General features: G+C 51.1%; 2 protein-coding genes across 20 annotated transcripts in view; one reads left to right on the plus strand and one right to left on the minus strand.

The window, feature by feature from the left end:
• The window catches only part of Dhx30 (DExH-box helicase 30), a 36471-nt gene extending 29747 nt beyond the window's left edge, over nt 1–6724 (plus strand). For all 6 annotated transcript variants that reach the window (XM_077796300.1, XM_026389812.2, XM_026389813.2 and 3 more), the window contains 14 exons: nt 20–169; nt 2137–2289; nt 2585–3421; nt 3693–3768; nt 3854–3958; nt 4346–4521; nt 4731–4937; nt 5030–5111; nt 5191–5384; nt 5482–5641; nt 5727–5884; nt 5981–6084; nt 6162–6301; nt 6401–6724. In XM_077796300.1, the coding sequence (XP_077652426.1) occupies nt 20–169; nt 2137–2289; nt 2585–3421; nt 3693–3768; nt 3854–3958; nt 4346–4521; nt 4731–4937; nt 5030–5111; nt 5191–5384; nt 5482–5641; nt 5727–5884; nt 5981–6084; nt 6162–6301; nt 6401–6654 (2796 nt within the window). In that variant the 3' untranslated portion in view covers nt 6655–6724. The remainder of the gene's footprint in view (nt 1–19; nt 170–2136; nt 2290–2584; nt 3422–3692; nt 3769–3853; nt 3959–4345; nt 4522–4730; nt 4938–5029; nt 5112–5190; nt 5385–5481; nt 5642–5726; nt 5885–5980; nt 6085–6161; nt 6302–6400) is intronic.
• Nucleotides 6725–9554: 2830 nt separating this feature from the next.
• Nucleotides 9555–17214, minus strand: part of Map4 (microtubule associated protein 4) — a 168424-nt gene continuing 160764 nt past the window's right edge. For 13 of the 14 annotated variants that reach the window (XM_026389765.2, XM_077796306.1, XM_077796305.1 and 10 more), the window contains 4 exons: nt 14070–14151; nt 11823–11935; nt 9870–10059; nt 9657–9745 (listed from right to left, as the gene is read on the minus strand). In XM_026389765.2, the coding sequence (XP_026245550.2) occupies nt 9738–9745; nt 9870–10059; nt 11823–11935; nt 14070–14151 (393 nt within the window). In that variant the 3' untranslated portion in view covers nt 9657–9737. The other variant, XM_026389764.2, reaches the window with a different exon arrangement.

Raw genomic sequence — 17214 nt, forward strand, 5'->3', positions numbered from 1 at the left:
TTGCTTACTTTCTGTCTAGAACCTCATGCAGTTCCATACTGTGGGCACCAAGACCAAACTGTCTACTCTCACTCTTCTCTGGCCCTGTCCCATGACCTTTGTTGCTAAAGGGCGCCGTAAAGCAGAGGCTGAGAACAAGGCAGCAGCCTTGGCCTGCAAGAAACTTAAGGTGAGTCAGGAGTGTCCATCATATGAAGTATCAAAATGTCTTGAAGCTTCCCTATGTCTGTGGCATATTGTTCTTTTTAGGAAGTGACAACCACTACACTACGCCTTGGGCATGGGCACAAAAGGATCTGGTGTCCAGCCTTGCTTGCTTGTAGGCTGTGTGTTTGGTTATTGTTTCTACAACTTCCCCAAAAGTCCCCAAGGAAATATTTTGCTTATGACCACAGCCTTTCAAGACTTGGCCAGAACCTGGGTGAAGCCAGAAAAAAGACATTATTGTTCTGAAAGGTATAAAATTAGGCAGATATAGTGTCCAAAAACATCTTGATGACCTAGGTTTTGTGGCCAAATGAATAATTTAATATGCATCTGGGGTAAAGATGAGGGAAAATGTCAAGGTGACGCAGTGTGACCTACAGTTGGAAATTTGCTTGAAGTAGTGGGACTAGCATTGTGCCTGACTGAGAAATGAGTTATTGGAACCTGGGACAGCAGAGGTTTAGTTGCAGAACAAGAGAAAGTGATCACTAGGAGTGATCAAGTTGACTTTGGGAACTGCATTTTAAATCCAGCTGTGGTGAGAGGTAAGGAGAACCTGGAGAATAGAAGATGGAGGGAAGCACACAGGTGGTGAGATATATGAAGGGGGGTGGGTGTGCTCTGCCTCTGGCTCAAGAGAACAGGACTAACATTAATTGGCAAATCTTGGAGAAGTCTGAAATTTTACCTGCTGTTCCTAAGCTGTCATGGTAATGATGCGGCAGAGGAGCAAGTTTCCTGTGGCAGCCCTTGAGATGAGAAGCTGGGTGGCCCCTCTGAAGACACTGTTGGGTAGAACTCGTGCAGTCCCAGAAGAGGGTGGAAACCCTATCTTGCAGCAAGGTGGTTGAGTTGGCACCTCTGGTCCAAGGACCGGATTCCTGTCCATGAGATCCTTAGAGCTGATTCAGAGGAAGAGGATGGTGCCTGTAGAGGGAGAGGCTTTCTCAAGAAGCACTGGCTCTGTCTTGCAAGAGCCCTGACCCTACATGGGATGGGAACATGAGACTAGGGGCAATGACTGGTTTTACACATATGCCAGAAGGGTCAGGATGCCTCATTTTCTTTCTGGTGAGGTGGTATAGGCATGTAGGGAAACAAGTTACAGTTTTTTTCCTTTAATTGGCTTATTTTATTAAGTTACACATTTTAACAAGAAATTCCATTTATTTCTGTATATGATGGGGTCACAGATGGGACAGCGTCTATGTGAAGACCGGGGGTGGGGTGGGGCTGCAGATAGAGCTGAAGAATCTGGTGGGGAGGCTCTAGTGAGGCAGCACAGGGAGAACACCCTGTCCAGTGTATTGTGGGGTTATTCAGGACTTGGCTTAGTTGGCCTTGGGTATGTTATGGGAGTTCATGAAGATAAGTTTTGTCTCTGTCTCTTGGGCACTGTGGGGAGCTCCAGCTATAGAGTGGTTTCTCCTTAAGGGTACCATACCTTCATAGGGTTAGGGCCATTCTGCAGTGATATGTCAGGTTTACCTTTTCTTGGTTTTGTTTTGTTTTTTTCTTTTGCAGTACTGGGGATTGAACCCAAGGGGGCTCTACCATTGAGCTACATCCCCAGTCTCCCCCCAACCCCCTCCCCCCTTTTTTTTTTAAATTTTAAGATAGGGTTCATGAAGTTGCCCAGGCTAACCTTGAAGTTGGAATTTTTCTGCCCCATCCTCCTGAGTAGCTGGGATTATAGATGTACACCACTCTGCCCACTAGGTTTAGCTCTTCTTGAATTGATTTTAACTAGTAGACTACTTAAATTGTTATTTTGTGGAGATTCACGTTTTCCTGGTTCCTGGTTTCTTCTCTTATAAGCTGAAAACCAAAATCTCTCAGAAAAGAGGTTTGCTTTGCACATGTCTCTTGGAGCTTCTGAGCTTGTCTGGACCAGCATCCTAGTCTGAGCCATATATGTCCCCTCTGCAGAGCCTGGGCCTGGTGGACAGGAACAATGAGCCGCTTACCCATGCCATGTATAACCTGGCCTCCTTGCGTGAGTTGGGTGAGACCCAGCGCCGGCCGTGTACCATCCAGGTGCCTGAGCCCATCCTCCGCAAGATAGAGACCTTCCTGAATCATGTAAGAGGCCCCAAGTCCCCTGCCATCTGTATGCCTCCATCTTCTCCAGACTGAAGGCCTCCACCTGCAGCAGGCAGTGCTCTCTCCCTTTCTTCTCTGGAGTCTGGGAGCCCCCTGCCTTAAGCAGCCCAGTCTGGCCCATGAGGGTCTTAGGACTGTAATGGCCTGAGTCCTTGGCCCCAAAGGTCGGACCCTAACATCTGACCCAGATGAATCCTGTGGAAGGGCTGGCTGTGCATGAAAGAGGAAGATGGTATTTCTGTTTCACCATTTTGCTTGCCTCCTTGTCCCCCAGTACCCTGTGGACAGTTCATGGATCTCCCCAGAGCTCCGGCTGCAGAGTGATGACATCTTGCCCTTGGGGAAGGACTCAGGGCCCCTGAGTGACCCTATAACAGGCAAGCCCTATGTGCCCCTGTCAGAAGCAGAGGAGGTACGACTGAGTCAGAGCCTGCTGGAGCTGTGGCGGCGGCGAGGGCCAATCTGGCAGGAGGCTCCCCAGCTCCCTGTGGACCCACATCGGGACACCATCCTCAATGCCATTGAGCAGCACCCGGTCGTGGTCATCTCTGGGGACACAGGTTGTGGGAAGACCACGCGCATCCCCCAGTTGCTGCTGGAGCGCTATGTGACCGAGGGCCGCGGTGCCCGCTGCAATGTGATCATCACCCAACCTCGCCGTATCTCAGCTGTGTCTGTGGCACAGCGGGTCAGCCATGAACTGGGCCCTTCCTTGCGACGGAATGTGGGCTTCCAGGTGCGCTTGGAAAGCAAGCCCCCAGCCCGAGGCGGGGCCCTGCTCTTCTGCACTGTGGGCATTCTGCTGCGGAAGTTGCAGAGCAACCCCAGCCTGGAGGGTGTGAGCCATGTTATTGTGGACGAGGTCCATGAGCGGGATGTGAACACAGACTTCCTGCTGATTCTGCTCAAGGGCCTTCAGCGGCTCAACCCGGCCCTGCGGCTGGTGCTCATGAGTGCTACAGGTGATAATGAGCGCTTCTCCCGCTACTTTGGTGGCTGCCCTGTCATCAAGGTGCCTGGCTTCATGTATCCCGTCAAGGAGCACTACCTGGAGGATATCCTTGCCAAGCTGGGCAAACACCAGTACCCACACCGACACCGGCACCATGAGGTGAGGATGCTCCAACCCATCCAACCCAGGGCTCCTGGCTTTTCCTCTGGATTTCCCTTCTCCCTGTCCCCGTTGCTTGGTAGCTTAGCACAAGTTACCCTCCCCAGTCTAGTTTCCTTGATAAAATCAGGAATAATCATGTTTGAGTGACAAGGATGTGAGGGTTAAGAGGGGTTAAGAGGCTGTGCCTCACTAAGTAATCGTGGCTGTGTCCTATGCACGGACCCCACACCCCAGAGCTATGACTGTAGCCTCTCTTCCCTCACCCCAGTCTGAGGATGAATGCGCACTTGATTTGGATCTTGTGACGGATCTGGTTCTGCACATCGATGCCCGGGGGGAACCAGGTGGGTGCTTCCTCTGCCTAGCCATGCCCACCCCGCCACCCAATTGCCAGAGCAACCGGCTCATGCCTGCAGGGCCCCTTTACAGGTGGGATCCTGTGCTTCCTGCCTGGTTGGCAGGAGATCAAAGGAGTGCAGCAACGCCTCCAGGAGGCCCTGGGCATGCACGAGAGCAAGTACCTCATCCTGCCAGGTGAGAGCCGGGGTATGAACCCTAAAACGAGTCTTGCCTTCTCTCCTTAACCCAACTGGGACTTGGGGAGCTCAAGTTTTTGACCAAGTTTTCACTACTTTTCACTGGGTTTATGATTTGTCTGGGCCTTGGTTTCATCAAGATGGGGTCAAACCAGGTGTATTGTGGACACCTATAATCTCAGAACTTGGGAGGCTGAGGAGGACCATCACAAGTTTACCCTCAGTGACCTAGCAAGACCCTGCTCAAAAAATTACAAAGGGGTGGGGAGGTAGCTCTGTGGTAGAGCGCTCCTGGGTCCAATCCTAAGAAGAAAAAGATGGGTTCTAGGAGCTAGTTCTGGTGGGAGCAGTGCCCATAACCATCATGCATCTTATTGTCCTTCAGTGCACTCCAACATCCCTATGATGGACCAGAAGGCCATATTCCAGCAGCCTCCAGTGGGGGTGCGCAAGATTGTCTTGGCCACCAATATTGCTGAGACCTCTATCACAGTCAATGACATTGTGCATGTCGTGGACAGCGGCCTGCACAAGGAGGAACGCTACGACCTGAAAACCAAGGTGGCACCTCTCTCCTGAGCCCAGCCAGTCCTTGGGGGGGATTTCATTTCTGAGGTGGCCCTTAGGACAGATGCACTTTATACCTGTATGTTTTGAGAAGGCTAGAGGATCTCAGTGTTCCTATAGTGAGAGGGCCTTGAGCAGGGGTATTTGAGAAGCAGGAAAATACTGAGGAAAGCCTATGGCTTCTCACTTGTCCATTTCCCCAGGTGTCCTGCCTTGAGACTGTATGGGTGTCAAGAGCCAATGTGATCCAGCGCCGGGGCCGGGCAGGCCGCTGCCAGTCAGGTTTTGCCTACCACTTGTTCCCTCGGAGCCGGCTAGAGAAAATGGTCCCTTTCCAAGTGCCAGAAATCCTGCGCACACCTCTTGAGAACCTGGTGCTGCAAGCTAAGATCCACATGCCTGAGAAGACGGTGCGGCAGAGGCAGGGCTGGGCAAGGACGGGACTCTGGAAGGGGCAGGAGAGATGTAGACTCATGTGGACTCTGGCTTGTTCTTTCTGTAGGCAGTGGAGTTCCTTTCCAAGGCCGTGGACAGTCCAAATATCAAGGCTGTAGATGAAGCTGTTATTTTGCTCCAGGAGATCGGTGAGTGTAGGCTGGGCCAGACTAGGCTGGGCTGGACTGTGAGAGACTTTGGGTAGGACTGACAGCTGAACTGTTGCAGGGGTGCTGGACCAGCGGGAGTACCTGACCACCCTGGGACAGCGCCTGGCCCACATCTCCACTGACCCCCGGCTGGCCAAGGCCATAGTACTGGCAGCCATCTTCCGTTGCCTGCACCCACTGCTGGTGGTTGTTTCCTGCCTCACCCGGGACCCCTTCAGTAGCAGCTTGCAGAATCGGGCTGAGGTGGACAAGGTTAGACCTAGTCCTGTCCTGCAGTTGTCTGGTTGTCCGATCCAACCCTTTATCACCTGCTGTCCTGAAGTGACCCCAGTACCTTCTCTCCTCTTAGGTGAAGGCGCTGTTGAGCCACGACAGCGGCAGTGATCACTTGGCCTTTGTGCGGGCTGTGGCTGGCTGGGAGGAGGTGCTGCGCTGGCAGGACCGTACTTCCCGGGAAAATTACCTGGAGGAAAACCTGCTCTACGCACCCAGCCTGCGCTTCATCCACGGTCAGCCCCAGCCCCCACACCTGGTAACTCCCCCTCCCAGCTTTGTGACATGGACCTCTGTTCACTCAGCACCTTGCCTCCCCAGGGCTCATCAAGCAGTTCTCAGAGAACATTTATGAGGCCTTCCTGGTGGGGAAGCCTTCGGACTGCACGCTGCCCTCTGCCCAGTGCAATGAGTACAGTGAGGAAGAGGAGCTGGTGAAGGGTGTGCTGATGGCCGGCCTCTACCCCAACCTCATCCAGGTGCTTCTTTCAGAAGCAGTTGAGCAGCTCTCAGCCTCTTTTCCCATCTGCTTGCTCCTAGCTCAACCCCATCTGTTCTTTCCTCCTTCCCTGTAGGTGAGGCAGGGCAAGGTGACCCGGCAGGGGAAGTTCAAGCCCAACAGTGTTACCTACAGGACCAAATCTGGCAACATCCTGCTGCACAAGTCCACCATCAACAGGTGGGGGGCAGGCAGGACTAGACAGGGCAGCTGGGAAAGGCCAGAAGGGTGGCCTCACCCAGCCCTGTGTTCCCTAGGGAGGCCACACGGTTACGGAGCCGCTGGCTGACGTACTTCATGGCTGTCAAGTCCAATGGCAGTGTCTTTGTCCGGGACTCCTCCCAGGTGCACCCACTGGCTGTGCTGCTGCTGACAGATGGGGATGTCCATGTCCGTGGTAGGTACCTCAGCTTCTGGCCCCTGCTCCTTCACAGGCTCCATGTTCTCAGAGGCCTGGCTTCACATCAGTTCCCCACTGTCTCCTCCCTTCACCCAGATGATGGGCGCCGGGCCACCATCTCCCTGTGTGACAGTGACCTATTGCGGCTAGAGGGTGATTCTCGAACGGTGCGGCTGCTGAGGGAGCTGCGACGGGCCCTGGGCCGCATGGTGGAGCGGAGCCTGCGCAGTGAGCTGGCTGCACTTCCACCCACTGTGCAGCAGGAGCATGGGCAGCTGCTTGCGCTGCTGGCAGAACTGCTGCGAGGACCCTGTGGCAGCTTTGACGTGCGCAAGACAGCTGATGACTGAGTCCCTCTTCCGCTGGGGCTGTGTACAGAGTGCAAATGTTTATTTAAAATAAAGTTCTATTTATCCCTTGTGAGTATTGCTTATCAGCTCCTCTCTCTAGGCCTCAGCACTCTCCATTGTGGGCCACAGTTCCCTACATGAATGAAGGTATGGCTGGGCCTGGTGGCGCTTACCTGAAATTCCAGTGACTTGGGAGGATCACAACTTCAAAGCAAGCCTCAGCAACTTAGTGCCCTAGTCTCAAAATCTGGGGAAAAAAAGGGGGGGGCACTGGGAATGTGGTGCAGTGGTTAAGTGCCCCCGGGCTCAGCCCCTGTACCAAGAAAAATAAAAAGGTATGGAAGGGCGAGGCTCAGAGATGTTTACAGGGGCAGGCTGGCTGTGGTTCAAGTCTTGGGAACTGTCATTTAGGGCTTGGTGCTTTCCACCCCTCTCAAGATGAGCTCCCAGTCAGTGCTGTCAATCAGCTCTAACTGCTTGGGGAGACCCACTATTGACACCTGATTTAGGAGTACCCACACTATGGGGAGTTTGTCAGATGGTCACTGTACTTGTAGGTTTAGAGTGTTGAGCAGCTCCTTCCCAGGCACCTCCTTGGGTGGTATGGTAACCCTGTTGCAAGCACAGAGCAAATCCGTGGAAACGCCCGGGCAAATGTAGTTTTAATCCTTTATTAGAAACCATGCAAAGGGGACAGAGTGCATTGCACATCAGGACCTTGACACAGGATGAGATGGGCATTGGGTACAAACCAAGACAAGCAACACGGGACCTATGTGGTGGGACATCACGCAGCTTTATTTACTCTTAAAATCAATACAACACAGGGGTAATGGCTGAGCCATAAGCAAATTGGAAAGTATTCCAGAACTGTCCCATCCCTAGAAGATTGCAGAGTAGTATACATCACACAGGGGCCTCTGGTCCCCATCTTGTCAGGCCAGCCTTCTCAGGTTCTCTGGCTTGTAGGACTCTTCAAGGGAGCTGGGACCAAACAGGCACACTGACCACTCATGTGTCCTACCTAGAGAGCTCTCCAGTTGGTCTGCCTCCTCCCCAATCCTTGGTGAAAGGGATTAAAAGGACCCAGAGACTGTTGTCAACCTCAGCATCCTCAAGTTCCCAGGTACCTTCAGGCCCAGCACCCATCACTTCCTTCACCCCAATTTCATCTTTCTGAGAAAACACTGGTGTCCTACAGCCCCTGGCACATTTAGAGCACTAGGCAGACAGCTGGGGAAGAAATTCCACCTTCCTGCCTTGGGCTACACTTTCTCCATCTCCACTAGGCCTGTGCAATTTCTTGGCATGTGCTCGGGAAGCTGAGGATCTGATGTCAAGCTTTCCCAAAGACACAGCTGCCTCAGAATTGGAGAGGATCCTTAGGCCCAGCAACTCACTCCCTCTATGTGCAGATAAAATTCGATTCGAACCTAAGGGGATGTGAGGAGCACAGGTGGAGATTGTGGAGTTCAAGATCAGGGCCAGAGGGGCCAAGTCTGGGCCAGCCTCCTGAGGCAAGTCTGCACAGCAGAAAATGCCCCCCAGAGGAGAAACCCGTGGAAAAGCCCAGGCCACTTCACTACAGACTTATGTTTTAATCCTTTATTAGAAACCATGCAAACTTTTAATACAAAAAATACAAGTGCAATAAGAATCATGTCAATACAATTCCCGGGATTTCTCCTCACTGCAGCCATCCCACAGGTGGGCCCAGCTGGGTTGGCCACCCCTCCACAGGCTGGCCTCTCCTGCCTCTCCCCGCTCCTCTCCAGTCAGGTTAGAAGGGAAGTGGAATGGCTTGTTCTCGTGCCTTTTACTTTTTAAATTTTCAGACCTGATTCCCCACTGTCCATATGAGCTTTGGACATCTCAGGCTTCCCTGGACATGAGGGCTTGAGTGTCCTAGACCTAAAGGATTTTGACCTCAATTTTTTTCCTGTTTCTCCAGCATTGGCTTTGCATTCCACAGCTGACCACCAGATCCCAGGGAACAAGACAGATGCCAAAATCAGCCTCTTGGTTAGAAAAGAAAAGCAGCATACACACAAAATACCAACACAACCAGTCCACACTGACTAGCCCAAGTATGCCTGCCCTGTTCACCAGGCCGCAGCACCACACCTCACTTCCCTGCCCACAGTGTCTCAAGGGCCCTGAGCTGCCCAGAGAGGGCAGCTCCCAATGCCTGATATCCTCCTGGGTGGAGGCTTAGGATCATCTCCCCTCCCTGTTTCCTTTAACACCTACTGAGGACTCTCATTTACACATGGCTTCAACCTGCAAAACTATTCCACCAATTTATAGGTTACTAGGAAAAAGAATAAAAAGTGTGACAGCAGCTAGGCAGGTATGGTAAGCAGCGGGACAGGCAGCACCAACCCCTAACTAACTTGGGGCAGGGCAGCAAGAGGGCAGGCACCACCTGCATGGTAGGTGCCATTGTGGGGGTCAAAGGGAGAGGCAGTGGCTTAGCAGACTCCAGAGGATGCAGTCAGTGCCCGGCCATCACAGAATCCACCTCCACTCTTCCCTCCAGGTTGACCAAAGGAGAAGGGACGGGACGGTATGTCAGTTTCTTCTGGGTTTGGTCCAGAAAACCCAAACAAAGGAGGTTGGAATCCGGTTCCCCCTCCTAGATCCCATGGGACCCCAACCCACCCCATTCCCCTCCCACCTTCTCCATGGAGTAGTGGTGCAGTGATGGACAGGAGCGAACCCAGGAGCTGGGCCCTGGGAGAGAGCGGAAGGAGGTGTGTGGGCAGAACTGCTGCTGCCCTGGGCAAGCGAGGCAGGAGGGCAGGGGCCTAGAGGGCTGCCTAGCACCCAGGTGCTCATGGGTCTAGTACACAGCCCGGGAAAGGGAGCCAAGGGCCCGGGAGCCCAAGCTGGGACCGCCAGGGAAGTGGGGGGGCCGGGAGACAATGTCGGCCCCATGGTCGGTGCGGGCCCTGGCGTTTGCCCGGAACGTCAGCCTGTAGGTCTCAATCTGCAGTGACACGGGAGGAGGGAAGGGGGAGGGTAATGGGGGAGACAAGAGGAGGAACACAGGGGAGACGGAAGACGAGACCAGAATGTCATCATTAGATGCCTGGAAAATAAAAGGTTACTGTGTTAAAATTTAGGCCACACTCTAGTCAAAAAACAAAGGACTTTCAATTTTCAGCCAGTGGCAGGGCCCCTGGCAGGCCCTCAGGCCGAGCCCAGCCACTTACTTGTCTCCTGGATCTGGCAGTCCAAGGTCTGGGCCTCCCTTTGGTCACCACCCCCCGACAGGGTGGTGTGGCCACTGAGGCCACTGGCTGAAGTGGGGGCGCCAGCTCCAGGTGCTGCCTCAGAGATGGCCGGCTCCTCCCCAGCAGGGGGGCCCGCACACGGAGGGGCCTCGCTGCCACCGCCCTCAGTCTACAATGAAACAGTGGGGGAGACAATGTGGGGTCAGTCGGGGAGGGAGTGGGATGGGTGATGGTGGAGGGTCTCACACACAACCCCACTTCCCGGCACCCACTGGTTCAAGCTCAAGGCACAGTTACCTGGAGAATCTGGATGGTTGCCTGCAGCTCCCCACCCAACCCAGCAGTCTGGTGATATGCCCTGGGAGCCCCTCTGTGGAGCACAGGGCCTTATGAAGCCTCTCTGAGGCTAGACTTCCCACTAAGGCCAGCACCAAATAAAAAGGGCTATCAGGACAAACAGCAGAAAGCCAGAAAGGGTGACCTGGAGCCTGGGCCTGGACTTGATTGGGAAGAGGGGATACTGCATTGCCACCTCTGATCCTCCACAATCCCAGACCAGCCCTGCATAGCATGCACAGGAGGGTGCTCAGCAGCCCATCGGGACCTGCCTGCTCATTTATGTGGTCACATCCCCTGATATATAGCCTCTTCTGTGTTGGGCACATTCTGGGGCCCTTGGACACAAGGAGGTATGAGCCAGGGAGGCTTTGGGGACTCAAACAGCATCATAGAAAGGAAATCTGGGGGACACTGAACACTCGGTGGGGATAAAGTACAAAAGAGGGAACAACAGTGGGAGGCACCAGTGAGCTTGAACACTGGTGTCCCAGAGTGCTCAAAAAGTGACAATGGAGACTTCTATTTGGTTTTTAATCACAACAGAGAAAAAAACAGGTCCACGTGTTAGAAAAATAATGCCAGAAATAATAAAGGGATACAACTGAATAAAAAACATAAGGCTTACGGTCAGAAAGACCCAAATGTGAATAACAGTCTATACTTGCTGGCTGTGTGGCCTTGAACAAGAGGCCAAACCTCAATGTTTCACTGAGACAGACTTGGTTCAGAAGAAGACTGGAACAGCATCCTCAGCAAGGACCCTCCCCCCAAATGTTCACTGAACCCGAGTGGGCCTGGAATCTGGATGGAAAGGAAGGAAGGGTAGGCTGGGCATGGACCAGCACAGGCTTGCAGACGCAGAGGGAGGGACGGCCAGAGCAGTCACTCTCACCCCTGCCCTTTGCTCAGCTTTCCCTGAATCGAGGCAGCATCCTCCTGCTTGGAGGCCTGCAGGACACTGCCCCCAAGGTCCCCCATCCACCCATGTCTTGGAACAAAGGACAGACAGAATCTAAGGCACACATAGTGTCTCATGGAACAGTGGAAGGAGGGAGGGAGGAGAGAGGAGAGGGCAGGAAGGGAGAAGAGGCCTGGCCAGTGCTGAAGAGGGGAGATTTGCCACCTGAGTTCTCTCCCAGAGCCCTGGGTAGGTGACCTGAGCAGACCCATCCAGAGGCAGGGTCCAAGGTCACGCCAGATCTGCTGTCACTGGCAGCTGGAAACGCAGACTCTTGCACCCAGGCCAAGAATAGAATCTGACATGGAGCAGATACCGCATCCCCCTCCATAAGACAAGCAGGCAACTGTGTGTCATGTGAAAACGGCTGGGTTGGGCTCCATAAGTCAGGCCAGAGCTCCCATGGGCAAGGTTCTGCCACCAGCTGACAGGTGAGAGGTGGCTGGGCCTCTTCACCTCTCCTGCCTTGCTCAGGACTGATGGTGGATGATGGGAAAACAGCAATAGTGTAGGTGAAGATACGACTCCTGAAGAGACTGAGGGACGGTGACAGGTGCCCACCTGCCTGGACCCTGATCCTAGCTGCACAGTCACCCCCCTCCCCAGCTTTGTTCCCTCAGTGACCCACTCGCTACCTTCACAGCACCTCCCGCAGGCAGGTGGCCCACGTTATCCAGGGATCCCACCTTGGCCTGGGCCTTCTCCTTGAAGTTCAACTTCTGACTTTCAATCTTGACATCTCCCCCACCTGGAACCAGAAAAGAATTGATCACTGAAGCAGGTGGAGAGCTGAAACAGCAATCTAGCTATGTGCCCAGTCTAGAAATAGAGAAAATGTAACCTGCTCCTGGGTGGCTCTGAGGAGGCCCCGTGAACAGGCTTGTCATAATAGGGCTATTCTTTTTTTCTTAAAAAAAAAAAAAAAAAAAGTATGTGTGTGTGTGTGTGTGTTGTGTATGTGTGTGTATTTAGTTGTGGATGGACCCAATACCTTTACTTTATTTATTTATTTTTTTATGTGGTGCTGAGGATTGAACCCAGTGCTGCATCCATGCAAGACGAGCACTCTACCATTGAGCCATAAATAACCCAGTCCCATAATAGGGCTATTCTTACTGAGTAGGGCTGAGATACTCTCCATCTGGCAGTGGGGTCGTCCTCAGGGAGGGACAGCCATCCTCATCCACACCCACAGTGCCAGGTTGCAGCCTGTACAGCTATGACCAGGCCTGGTGCTTGGCATGCAGAACACAGACTGCAGGGCGAACTCACTACAGTGGCCCAGACAACAGTGCCTGTGATTCTCTTGACAGGGTGGTAACTCCCTTGACCTAACCCTTCCAGGTGGCATTTCTCAGCTAGAGCCTCCATGAATTGACATGAATGTTCTATCAGGGGTTCTGATAATCCCTTCTGAGGCAGGCACTAAAGCTGATGGAAAAGAGAAGTCCCTTGCTCAAATCACCACCAAGTTAGTGAATGACAGGGACAGGATGAGAATATCCCCTGAGTTCTGCAGTAAAAAGCAGTAACTGGAAAAAGGAGAGAGGTGGCCTCAGAACTGGAAGTTGAGAAAGGGCAGGCATGGTCCAGGCCAGCCGTGGGATCCAGTGTTAAGCAAAGGTGACCTACACACATGGCAAGGTTCAGAACTCATTGTGTGTATCAGTCTGCCCACACTGGGCACCCATCCCTTTTCAGGCTCAGCAGCCTGTTTCCTGTTTAGTCCTCCTCTTCCATCTCCTCTCCCTCCAAATTACAAACCTCAATACTTAGCTTCTTGCTAAATTTTCCAGGTGTCTTATGCGCTGCACTGCTAGCCCTAGCAAAAACTAGATCTCAAGTCACTTGGTGTCAATTAGGGAAGTAGGTATCACATAGAAGTTAATCTTCCAAATAAAAGAAAATCAAAGGTTAATTAAGGACCAAATTGTTTTGATCTATCCCCTCACCCCCCACCCCGGGACACTTAACCACTGAGCCACATTCCCAGCCCTATTTTAAATTTTGAGACAGGGTCTTGCTAAGTTGCCTAGGGCCTCACTAAATTGCTAAGACTGGCCTCAAACTTTTGATGCTCCTGTCTCAGCCTCCCTAGCCACTGGGATTATAGGTGTGCACTGCTAGGCCCAGCTGTTTTGATCTTTTTAAACAGTGCAACTCTTAAGACAGACACCACTGCTGAGAGGGGAGGATGTTTCTGTGCCTTCTCCTTAGCTGACCCAGAGGGCTCATCAGAGACGCCAGACCAGAGTGTCTGTGCTGCAGTGACACTGTCTCATTCCTAGATCCTCTGTGTATCCAGGAACTGGGACACACAAGGCTGTGAGTTGACAGCCAAGGTAGGAGACCAGACTCTGCTCAGACACTGGGCTAACCATGCTGTGGGAAGGACATGACACTGCTGTAGTTCCCGAAGGCCTAGGTGGCAGTGGTGAATATCTCTCCTCCAATGCCAATATGTCACTGCTTAGGAGCATCTTTTTTTCCTGGATCTGAGAGGTAAGTTCCAACCACTACTTTCTAGCCCTCTGTCAGCACTAGCTTCTGGAATGCTTTTCTGAGAGGCGGAGGCAGGGCCAGTTTCTCAACCTAGCATGTGGCTCTGCTCTAGGCCTAGGTTGACTGTGACAGGCACACGGCAGGCATTCAAGAAAACAGCTGTGCAAATGGGGCCTTTATAGCTGTTCCTCCTCCAACTGGGAAGCAGCACCCTGCTATCCCTGACAGGGCCTGAAAACTCTGTTTCTACTGTGGGTCCTAGATGGGAATTGGCTCCGTGAGTCTTCATCGCAGGAAACCTCCCCAGCCAGAGGCAGCAGCAGACCCATGGCAGGACCATCTGCTTGGAGAGTGTCTGTGGGCACAAAGATTCCACTCACCAGGCTTGTGTTTGATGTTAGCCTTGGACCCACACTTGGAAGAGACCTTAGAGATGTCCACTTTCTTGTTCTGAATCTGAACCTAGGGAGAAGAAAAGGAAGAAATTACTACCTCAGAGAAGAGGGTATGATGTTAGGGCCAAACCCATATTGCCCTCATCATCTTCCCACAGCCAAGGTTTTTCTCCCCCGTTGTAAATCCCCGTCTGTCTATTCAAGGACAGGGTCCCAAAGTGCTTAAAAGAGCCTTCAATTTATCCTGGCCCTGCCCTTCATCTCTGATCACATCCCAGAGACCAGACTACTTTTTTTTTTTTTGTCTCTCTCTAACATAGAAACATGTTCAGTTTTCCCTGCAGACCATTTGGGCACCCTTCAAATGGCTCTACTTCCTAAATGTTGGCTCAAAAGCCAACATTAAGGCTCTCATGAAATGTTCCTTTTGTTTCACCTCAAAATCTTACCCATCTATTCCTCACCCAGAGAACCAGAGTAACATTTTGGCATATTTCCTTCCAGTTCTTTGCAATGCACTTCCCTGCAGCTGACAAACAACCCCATATGATTCTGCAAGTACCAACTCTGTGTCGTCAGTAGTTTCCCAAGAAAGATAGTAAATGCAAAGAAATGCCATGGAACAAGCTGTAACATGCTGTGTAAACTGAACCCTATTCCTAATATTGGCCATTTAGGCCACTGCCTATTTTCCACTTCTATAAATATGGCAGCAGTTAATATCTTTGCAAATGCAAAGTGTTTGTGACTCTGATGTCTCCTTTGGGCAAGATTCCCAGAGGATTGGCCACATGGTCAACGACTGAGACTGTTTTCAGGTATTTATGTTTGTTGTTGTTGTTGTTGTTACTGTTGTTGCTTGTTTTTGAGATGCTGTACTATGCTTGATATGTTTTCTGCTCCATGTAAGCCTCCACACAGGGTCTATTACTCAGCTGATTATCTGTTCATGTTTGGTGAATAATTGAAAGGATGAAGTGCCTTATAAAGTTATTCATCCCAAATGAATCATGGAACGGATATGCCCTGGGTTGGAGACTGGTTTGGATGTCCTCTACACTTGGTTCTACTTTTAAGGCCATCACATTCTCCTCCCCACCCTTCTCCACAGCCTTCCCCAGTTCTAGACTCACTCCCTCTCTCCTCACACTCTGAAGGGTCACCAATGTGAACTGTAGAGTAACTACTTCACCCATTCCACATCAACTACAGAGAAGCAGCCACTGCGCAAACACACAGCCTCTACTTTACTTATCTTTCCCCAAAAGCTGAAGTTTTGCCCAGATAAGAAAAATTCTTCTTTTCTCTTTGGGCCATGGTTCATTCCACAGATATTTATATATATTCATATCTCCAACAAGGATAGGGTTTATGACACATTCTATGCACTCCCCCCTAAATATGTGCTCCCAGGAGGTAAAACTCCCCAGCTATGGAGTTGGTGGTTAAATCACGGCAGTAAATACTTTGTCTGGGTTAGAAAAAAGTCTGTTGTTTATATTTGTCAGGGGCAGACATGGCCAACTCAGAGAGAGGGCCATGGAGTCCACATTCACATAGCTCCCCACTCTTGGTCTTCACAGGAAGGACAGAGGCATTCTTTTTAGGGAGGGTACTGGTGATTGAACCCAGGGGCATTCTTTTATTTTCATTTTGAAACAGGGTCTGGCTAAGTTGCTGAGGGTCTCACTGCATTGCTGAAGCTGGCCTTGAAAGTGTGATCTTCCTGCCCCAGCCTTCTGAGTCTCTGGAATTATGGTGTATACCATGATGTCCCCATTTATCTCAATATAGCCTAAGGAGTCCTTATCTTTTTTAAATATTTCTTTTAGTTGTTAGTAAACCTTTATTTTATTCATTTATTTATATGCAGTGCTGCAAATAGAACTCAGTGCTTTGTACATACTGGGCAAATGATCTACCACTGAGCCACAAATCAGCCCTAGGAGTCCTTATCTTTTAAACTTATAGAATAAAATATTTTTAGTTGAGTGATATACCTAGGATTGGCATCCAAATAACTAGGGTGGGCAAACACCAGTCACCCAGTGTTGGCCATGAAAACACTAAACAAAGCCTAACTTGTATATCAAGCTCATTTTGCCATTTTTTTTTCTATTTTTGTATGTTTGAAAATTTCCAAGTGTAGTGGTGTACAACTGTAGTTCAAGCTACACAGCAGGCTGAGACAGGAAGATTAAGAGTTTGAGGTTAGCGTCAGCAATTTAGCAAGACCCTGTCTCAAAATAAAAACTAAAATAAGGATAGGGGCGTGGCTCTGTGGTAAAGTGTTCCTGGATTCAAAAATAATAAAATATAAAAATTTTCCATAAAAAGTTTTAAAAAGCTTAACTTAGCCCACTTAGTTAACAAGGTCCACCACCTCTAAGATACAGCTCCTCTCCTTCCCTGGCTACTCACCTCTACCTTGTGCTCTAGTCTCCAAACCATGTACTCTTTCTAGCCTAAGATGTATGCCTCCTTCCCAGGGGTGGCCCAAGTATGTCCTCCTTAGGGAAGCCTGACAGCCAGCAAAGCATGTCTGTCTTTTGAAGGACACCTTCTTCACATGCCACGGCATCCACTGCCCCCTCTCTATCTGTATGTTTCCTCAGGATGCACCGCTCTGTGAGAATCTGCAGGCCTAACACAGATCCCAGAGTATGCTGTGGAAGTCAGCTGCCAACAGGTCTGCGCACCCATTTTCTGACTCCTAAGGGTGAAATAGAACCAAGGCTGCCATAAGATCTTAAACTGGGAACATCCACAGAAGAAGGCTGGTATATTGAATACATGAACACATCACGTTCTCCCTTCCCCTGAAGTCCCCTGGCTCTCATCAAGGGATATTTGTTTGTAGTGAGGAGGACTAACTGGAATCTTGCTCCAAGTCTCTCATTGTGGCAGTAACTCTATGTATGTGTGTGTATGTTTTTTTTTTTTTTTTTTGTACTGAGGATTGAACCCAGAAGTGCTCAACCACTGAGCCACATCCCCAGCCCTTTTTAGAGACAGGGTCTCACTGAGTTGCTAAGTGCCTTGCTAAGTTGCTGAGGCTGGTTTTGAACTTGCGATCCTCAGCCTCAGCCTCCCAAGCTGCTAGGATTACAGGCATGCACCACTGCGCCGG

The sequence above is a fragment of the Urocitellus parryii genome, chromosome 3, assembly GCF_045843805.1.
Source record: "Urocitellus parryii isolate mUroPar1 chromosome 3, mUroPar1.hap1, whole genome shotgun sequence".
NCBI lineage: Eukaryota > Metazoa > Chordata > Mammalia > Rodentia > Sciuridae > Urocitellus > Urocitellus parryii.